This window comes from Anneissia japonica, unplaced genomic scaffold (assembly GCF_011630105.1).
Source record: "Anneissia japonica isolate Jap-2015-1 unplaced genomic scaffold, ASM1163010v1 scaffold2392_len1475705_cov187, whole genome shotgun sequence".
Classification (NCBI taxonomy): Eukaryota; Metazoa; Echinodermata; class Crinoidea; order Comatulida; family Comatulidae; genus Anneissia; species Anneissia japonica.
Window position 1 is genome coordinate 104,541 of NW_022751777.1, and position 9,413 is coordinate 113,953.

General features: G+C 32.9%; 1 protein-coding gene and 1 pseudogene across 1 annotated transcript; both read right to left on the reverse strand.

Moving 5' to 3' along the window:
- Window positions 1–92: 92 nt before the first annotated feature.
- LOC117121859 (stearoyl-CoA desaturase 5-like) lies at window positions 93–1,736 on the reverse strand. Its single transcript, XM_033267247.1, has 3 exons — window positions 1,356–1,736; window positions 506–636; window positions 93–302 (listed from the first exon to the last, which is right to left on the reverse strand). Exons 1-3 carry the CDS (start codon window positions 1,582–1,584, stop codon window positions 93–95), a joined length of 570 nt encoding a protein of 189 aa, XP_033123138.1. The 5' UTR covers window positions 1,585–1,736.
- A 3,570-nt stretch (window positions 1,737–5,306) lies between these two features.
- On the reverse strand, window positions 5,307–8,761 carry LOC117121860 (annotated as a pseudogene).
- Window positions 8,762–9,413: the final 652 nt, after the last annotated feature.

The window sequence follows — 9,413 nt, forward strand, 5'->3', positions numbered from 1 at the left end:
CTGACTCTGACATCAACACTAGTAAACTCGTATATCTCGTACGACAGATCTAGTATAGCCTAGGCCTATAGTAGACTAACAAAATCACTTTCTTACTTGTGTTGGTATCTGACGATAGGATCAATCATTAGGTCTCCAAGATCTATTTTCTGACCGTTTTTGATCACATCTGGGTGTTTCTTTACCATTAGCCAACCAACGTGCGAGAAGAAAAATCCACGCTTTGCATTGTGGGGATCGGCGTCAGTCTCTGAGAATTTATGATGGACACGATGATCACGTGACCACTCATATGCACTATTCTGAAATATGAAATATTAATCATAACGTTGTAAAAATGTCTTTTCTAATTTTCTTTTCATTTCAATATATATGTATATGTATATATATATATATATATATACATATAAGAAATTGTATATAAGGATATATATGTATGTATATATATATATATATATGTTATACTGTATAAAGTATTCAGTATTATGCATCTTAGTAGGCCTACCTGGTGAGCAATAAGTGTAAGTACTGCCAACATTAATCGCAAGGGCCACTTGGCCTTATAACTGCGATGCGCCCATAGTCTATGCGAACCTGCTGTTACTCCGACCTCAGTCCAAAACCATAGAAATGTGCCTGTGAATGGATAACAAAATTTATTTAAGTATCAACTTCTGAATCGATCCACACTTATTGGTTTTCAGTAAAGCCTGACGCACACTTGAATCGGCATCGGCAGCCCGACGCGATTCACGACGATGGACGACTAACAGTCGGCGGAAAAAAAAATTGTCTGCCAATAAATTCAGAAAAAAAACCCCTAAAAAATTCAATCACTTAAAGCTAAGAGCTCCTGATCAATGATCAATAAATTATTAACTTCCAACCAGAAACAAAATCTTTAAATTGGTCACCAGCAAATTCAAGGATCTATGTATAGTAATACTTCAAAGGTAATTATTACTATATATTTTTCTATCAATTTTCAAAGCATTGTTTCATCAAACTTTTTATTGTAAGTTAGTAGGCTACTTAAATAGGTGAGATACAAAATTATTTAATTTAATCGTTCCAGCTGTGGATCTAGAAATCTGGAGTAGAGGGGCCCAGTAAGGGACTTTCACAGATGGTGGACCTATACCATTTCAGCCCCAACATGGTTGAGGCTAAGACAAGAAAATTTATGATTATGTGCACCTCTAGATGAGGGGCTTGGCGAAAATTGAACTCAGACTTTTTTCTCCATTTTTTTAATTTTCAAAAATGTAGGGTATGGGTGGGGGTGCAGGACCGGCTGTCCTCGTGAATCCGCCACTTTTCAGTTTTTTTTTAGATCAACACAATAATAAACTTACCCCACATCAACGTCATTAGCTGACATTGCCAGACCACAAACACCAGAGCATACACTGCACCAATGTGAAACATTGTTACCATTATCACGTTTTTCCAAACAATATCATAGTCGCGTGGCGCGACCTCTTCATTTTCTACAGATAGTTGTAATGTTTCTTCTTTAATATGCTGAACTTTAGCCGCAACTACTTTAGGAAGAGAAATCACTTCATTTGGCCGCGGGCTCATCGTTGAAAGTAAAATGTTGATTTAATTAAAAATAATGATGGTATTGAAAATTGGAAGATAACTGACTCGAGACCTCAGAAACCTATGTTCTTGTGCCCGTAACGGTCGCTTTCCTGATAAGTAAATTTTTGCCCAAACCAAGACGTTTATAGGAATGGAACGGGGCGTGATATTTACATAGGCGTACTGATACCAAACTATATAATTAGAGAACTAAATTTAGCTACCAAAAATTAGAAACCTTTGGCTAATCCGGTATAAACAGGCTAAGCAAATTGATTCGGCTTATCGGTCATTATGTCGTTTGAGGTCATTTTCAAAATTATGTGATTGAAAATCAAAGTTAGTAACAAATGCGGTTGCGGAGTAGATAAATTTAGTTAATAATAATACATTTAGCCTCTAAAAATAAATCAATTATAACAAGGTATTATAGGCCTGTGTGTACACATAAGCTCTTGGTTATAAGTCATTCACATGTAATGATTTTGTATGTTTACTTAAATACTGTAGATAACTTTTACTATTAGGCCTATGCATATTTAGCAGATATTTATCCTTACCTTATAAATAATGAACTTACGGTTGAATTTTTTTTTTATTGTTTACTTTACTCTTTTTTATTTTCCTTTCATTTCTCTTTCTTTTCATTTGATTTTCTTGTTTACATTGTCACTTAATGTTTCGATCTTTTTTCCCTTTTCTCCTTTCTTTCCTTTTTTTTTAAATTATATTCCTTATTCTTTATTTTTATTTCTTTTATTATTATTTCTTGGGGGAAAAAATCACAATCACGATCTGTTAATATACCTAATGTCTATTATTATATTCTGTGGAAAATGTAGCCGAAATAGAAACGCCAGGGACTACTGCTGACAATTCCCCCTGATCAAAATACCAAAATCACTACCGGTACCTTAAAATAATACTCTTAGAGTAATGGTTATAACATACCTCAATGGTTACCGGTACATAGACCTAGCTATAAGCCTTGTAAAAATCGACTTAACCCTGAAGTGGACAGTGATGTCAGAGTGACTGGATCGTCCATCATTTTTATAATAATTTTATCAATTTGCTAAATTCTTAAAAAATAATACAGGAAGAAGTCAATACCAATCGTTATACGTGATGTACCAGGAACAGACATCATCTTGTCCAAATTTATCAATTTGACCATCATATCTTGCAGGCCATATGTTGACCACTACTGTATTCATTATCAAAATGACTCTGAGTCAGACATTACACCAACAATTAACGATAACAATTATCAAACAAAATTGGATATTTCAACTTCCTCTGACGATAGCCTTTGGTAGAAATCTGAAAACGTATTTTTGACATGGATCAAATCAATAATAAATGATACACAGGACTTCCAAATTGATGCTGATTTTAAAATCCTCAAATTTAAATATATACTATGCACCCCCACTGCTCTCAAAAACCAAATGAAAAAAACCCTGAAAATTAAACAAATTTAACTGCCTATTTAAATATATTACATACGGTAAGTTATCAACTTTCAGTTGAGTCACAACAGATAAAAAAAAAAATTCAGATCTTTATGATTTCTTTACAACGAAACAGGATATGTATTATACACAATCATAAAATCCATACTTGTTGTACACATTCGCTACTGGCAAGACAACATTGCGTTGTTCAAATTTTCAGTTAGAAGATAATAATTTCTTACTTAATAAAGCCCCATTCCCGGCAAAATTTTAGTTGTTAAGAAAAATCTGATTTTTGTATAGGCCTAATGTTATAAAGGTTTTAAAATATAATACGGAATTGCTGGTTTAACTGAATTTAGACATTCCTAAACATGAAAAAAAATGTAATATAAGACTGAAATTTAAATGCGGATGAATTTTTCATGTTTGATTCTGCGATAGGTCTGCGAAGAAATATATTATGGGCCGAAAACATTAGCCTATTCAACACTGCTAGGTTAAGCCTAACCTTACCTCGATTTAGGTTCTGTTGTCACACATAAAAACGGCCGACATGATATTTTCCGTTGCTAGTATTGACACTTGTGAAATATAATATTTCATAGAAATTATTTCAAATTTGTTATAAAACTGATTCTGACCGAGATTTTGACATTTGAACAAACGTATCTCAGGCGCAGGCCTACTCGAACGACCGCATTGTGGAGATGCGAAGTACAAAAACTAATCCCATTAGAGAGGGCGCACATTATTGTGTGTATAACGTATACATAAAAGCATAAAAGCGACAGCATTCCAGCGGATGCGATCTACAACCTCTGAATTTGCCAAGTAACGAAGAATTCGTCGAGAAAATGGTATATTCTATGAGAAATAATCTGTATTTCTAATTTTTTTAAATTCTTTTGCGTAAACTAAAATTTATGCCAATATTTTTCTATGATTTATAATAATTCCTAGAGCAATGCATAATTATGCATTTTTTCTATTAAAAAAAATCTGTTTTTAGTGAATTTTTGCCGGGAATGGGACTTTAAACGTTGATTGTAAGAAATTATATATTGCATTTGATAACAAGGTTTATCACCTTAATTTATACGGTATACCTTTTACTTACCCCACATAAAGAACGTTAATTTCCAATTGAAACCTTATGACAATATTAATTATTGAATTATATTGCCTTTAAACTACAGCGTGTCTCTTTCTACTCAATTTACAGCAATCATATATACTATATGAACAATTGCTTTTTAACTTTTTATCCTTATCGTAATCGTTGTAAGTATAAACAGGCATTCAAAGACTTCGTTTTTCAGTTTATCTTGTTTTCTAGGATTTAAAATAACGGCAACGTTTTTACGGACTAGAGGTTCCTGTAAAGACCACTGATGTATACTATAATGACTGGATTGATCATTGCCCATTCACTGTAAAAAAAAAAATTGAAACCGCCGGCGCCATATACAATAGCCCAAGTGACGTTCCAGTCTGGACAAATTTTTGTTTGCATTTGTTTAAATTATTGTTAAAAATGACGATTCTTGCATTAATTATTAGCCTAATATCAAATTAAAATTCTACGAAATGTTTTTTTTTTTACATCATCTAATAACTCAATGAGTCTGTTTAACGCAAGCGATGTCGCGTTGTTGGTGTTCGTCTCAGATGATTTGCGCTGCGATGACGTTTCCGGGCTCCCCGAAATGGCGTCAGTGCTTCTCTACAACCAGCCAACGAGCAACCCAGCGATTATAATACACATCAGTGGTTAAGATAATAATAATCAAATAAATTTCACCCCATTAATAACTGAACATTACTTTATAGCCAATGATGAAATTTTCCATCTCTAATGTTATATTTTTTTTTGTCACATATTATGTAATAGAAACAGAATTTCGTAATCATTTACATAATGGAACTAAGTAATGCTTATTAAAGGAGTGGAATCGTCTATTCATGTATAAACTATTTATTTATTTATTTTTCACAAAGCTCATATCAATCCAAAAGGCAAACATGTGAGTTTAAATGATAACAAGCAGACAAATGACAGGAAGCACGTGGTCACAGAAAAACACAAATTACAAAACTTTATTAATCTCATCTGCAAATTCAAAATTATAATTATTTACGTTTTACATGTGATGATTTGTAAAAGTGGAAATAGATAAGCCTAGGCCTATCAGAAGGTCGATATTGACTCCAGTCTTTTCGACTTTTTCAATGTATCGACGGAAAATACCAAGAGAAATCTCAATGAAGTTTATCCGGGATTTTTTGTAAACTTAGATCGCCAGTCCGCTTCCTTCTTGCCTGTATTACTGCGGGGCCTATTGCTTTTAGATCGTAAGCTAGGCCCAGTGCAGCCATTGCATCAAGGAATATTGTAGTAGTGTTTAGACGCCATCCAAACTCTCCGGCTCGATAGTCTTGGGGAAAGGTGTGATGGTAATTGTGCCAGCCTTCGCCATTTGTTACCACTGACACGAACGTGTTTTGAACTGGATTAATGTGTCTGCAAGAAATTATAATATAATATAATATAATATAATATAGTGTAATGTGATACGATATGGTGTAATGTAATGTGATGTGATATAATATATATATATATATATATATATATATATATATTACATATCGAGGAAGATAAGATAATAAATGGACATGCTTTAGTCACTGATTTATATGTTAATTAACATGGCCATACTAATAACATGGATAATGGCCAATAATGATAAGATCAGGTAAAATGACCATTATGATACGCCAGGCCCCATGACATGACCCATGATTGTAATAATAATAATAATAATAATAATAATAATAATGATAATAATAATAATAATAACAATAATAATAGTTGAATTTGTATAGCTCATTATGCAAAAAAAGCCTCTATGCGCTTGGTAATTGAGCTCCTTGATACTTTATATTAAAAACCTATATTATTATTATTATTATTATTATTATTATTATTATTATTATTATTATTATTATTATTATTATTATTGATAGTGCTAATAAAAAAAATGTTGCCCAATAAAACAAAAAACCTACTCCTTAAATAAAGAATGGTTGGCCGTTGGCTCATCATCAGCTCCACTTACATGTCATAAGGTTTATTCCCCCACATGTGAGCTGCACTGTTGACAAGCCATGTGAAATTTAAAGACACCACATAACGTAAAATTGCACCAATAAAAAACCCATTCCAGAGGGTTTCTCCCCATACTGTTGGCAATAGACTGGGCATGACAAAGCACATAAAAGGCATCAAAACCATGTAATATCTGAAAGAAATATGGCAAGTTTTATTGAAACATTAATTTAAAGTTTAGTTTAGTTTTTTTTTTTATTAATTGATAAATTCATATTTATTGAAGCATGTCTATACATTGAAATGTTCTAGTTTACCAAGTATTGCAAGCACAAGTTTTTCATTCATTCATTAATTTGGTCAAATTGAACATACAAATCACAGAAACTTCAAGAAATATATAAAAAGATAAAAACAGATGTCGCAAAAAATGCATGAAATTCATTTTATTTCATTTATTTATTCGACCATAAACATTAAAAACCACAATAACAACAATAAACAACAAACTGATGGTCAGGAACAGCTAAAGCAAATAAAATACTGTAACTCAGGAGTCAGCTGCCCCTGAGGCCTAAACATGAAGTGATATGAATATTGCACACAATATAAAAGGTTATAAAAATATAAAAAGCTCTAAACAAAAGAATTAATTATTAATTTATATTGCATATTAACAACGTTTTTTTTTTAAGACTACACAGATATTTTAAGATTATTTAATAAATGCTTTGATTGCATTACAACAAAAAGTTAACATTTTAAAATGAATTGATTGAGTTTAAATACAAAGTGCAGTTAGTTGTTTAAAGTTTCTTGTCGTCATGTGCAGTTGAGTTTTTGTTACTTGGGTGCGTATTACAGCGGATAAAGTATGTAGATTGGTGATAACATTAACAAACACGACGTTAGGTAGTGACAGGAACACTATGTAAACAAACTAATTTTCATACTTGTGTTGGTATCTGACGATAGGATCACACATTAGGTCTCCAAGATCTGTTTTTTATCACATCCGGGTGTTTCCTCACCATTAACCAACCAACGTGTGAAAAGAAAAATCCACGCTTCGCATTGTGGGGATCAGCGTCAGTCTCAGAGAATTTATGATGGACACGATGATCACGTGACCATTCATAAATACTGTTCTGGAATGCGAAAGTGTACAGTTTTGGAAATACAAAAACTAGTAACTTAACGTGATCTATGTTTTATATTTTTATTTTAACATAATGAGAATTAAGAAAATCGTGTAAGGCTCGACACAAGCAACTTGGTCTTCAGGCAACCATTATGACATGCTATATAAGTGAAATGGAATTGTTCAGTGGCGGATTCAATGTGGGGGGTGGGGAAGCCGGCCCGGGCCTCCACCACCCCCGCCCCCAAAATAATTGGAGAAAAAAAGAAAATTACATTCAAATTTTATGTCTGAGAGTGCCATTTTCGGCCTTCTTAGAGGTGTATTAATCGTAAATTGTCACCTCAGCCACAACCATGATGGGGCTGAGGTGTTACAGACCTTCCATCTGTCAGAGTTTCACCCGGTGCCCCCTCTATTTCAAATTACTGGATCGGCTACTGTTGTTTGTATTTTGATTGGTGTGAACTTTATGGGCTTATATTGCGTAATTAAACCATGGACCTATTTAATAGGTCCCTGATTAAACTATGTTAATGTAGGGATTAGTTTAGATCTTAACAACATTCCACAGCAATACATTATATGTATCTTAAACACCACAAAACCGGCACAGTCCCACTCTCTATATAAAGCGCTTTATAAAAAAATAATTAAACTAACATATATGTTAAAAATTAAGCTTACCTGATGTGCAATGAGTGTAAGTACTGCAAAAAATAATCGCAAAGGCCACTTGGCCTTGTAGCTGCGATGTGCCCATAATCTATGCAAACCTGCTGTTACTCCGGTTATGGTCCAAAACCATAAAAATACGCCTGTGATTGGATAAAAATATATTAAATGACGAAATATACTATTTTTGTGAGTCTGAGATATATCGATGATGATGATGATGATGAACTCTAACCTTTCAACAGTTCCATGGTTGAATGAAAGTAACTATTATTTATTAATTGGCATATAATGAAAGTAACTATTATTTATTAATTAGCATTTAGTAATGGTTTTTCATCGTGTATATAAATCGAACCGGAGACCTAGAAATCTCTATGGTTCAGCACACACACAGTGGTTACCACCGGTTTAGCCGACTAGCTAAGCTGCTCTGCATCGGAGCCTTCCCGAGCTATTCTAGCAAGTGTAACGATTTGCAGTGGAAACAATGTGGCGATAGTGTAGCAATTTTATGGAAACCACGTATACCTCACATGCTTACTTACCCCACATCAACGTCATTAGCTTGCATTGCCAAACCACACATATTAGAGCATACACTGCACCGATATGAAGTGTTGTCAACATAATGACGCTCTGCCAAACAATATTGTATTCACGGGCTACAAGTTCTTCTGACGTAACTTTTTCTCTGGACAATTGCCTTTTTTCTTCTTTAGAATTATTAATTGACTGAAGTTCTTCATTTATTTTAGAACTGGATACCAGTCCATTAGGATGCGAACTCATCGTGTTTCTAAAATTATGAATTGATTAATAATATGTGTTATTAATCACTACATATAGTTTGAATAAGCAGTGTAAGATATTAGACAGTTTGTTTATAATTAGAACAATATTACTGACAGTATCTAAATTATACAGTACACAACTTGTATCAGCATGAATCCCTGAATATAAAAAGAAAATTATTGAAAACAAATTTCGTGTTCTATAGTCTGCATTCTATAGTCTAAAACTGAAATAAATAACAAATAAAAAGATAGTTTTTTTTTAAACTTTAAAATATCTAAAAATTGTGTAATTTGAAAAAAAAAATAGTGATCACTAAATAAAAAATAAACTCACAATTGATTGAGTAACTCAGATCCTACTTTCCGGTCACGGTTATTCACTGTCAAGAACAATTGTATATGCCAATATTTATATAACATTAATGCGGAGTAATATTTAGATAAGACTCAACGAAACCGAAGTACGCGATTATAACATATAGACACCTTCGGGGCCAAAAAAAGTTTCCCCTTAATAGGGGTACCCCTAATTAGGGGACACTAACCCAAAACATAAAATTGTCCCCTTAATAAAGGTTTTTGATGATATAAGATGACATATATTCTTTGTAATTTCATTTTTATTGACATACGAATCAGTTACAGTA

Excerpts from the sequence above, each read along its gene's own strand:
- LOC117121859 (XM_033267247.1), bottom strand. The coding sequence starts at position 1,584 with ATGAGCCCGCGGCCAAATGAAGTGATTTCTCTTCCTAAAGTAGTTGCG. Across the intron at positions 637-1,355 it reads GCTAATGACGTTGATGTGGG|GCACATTTCTATGGTTTTGG; the intron begins GTAAGTTTATTA and ends ATCCATTCACAG. Across the intron at positions 303-505 it reads TTACACTTATTGCTCACCAG|AATAGTGCATATGAGTGGTC; the intron begins GTAGGCCTACTA and ends TTCATATTTCAG.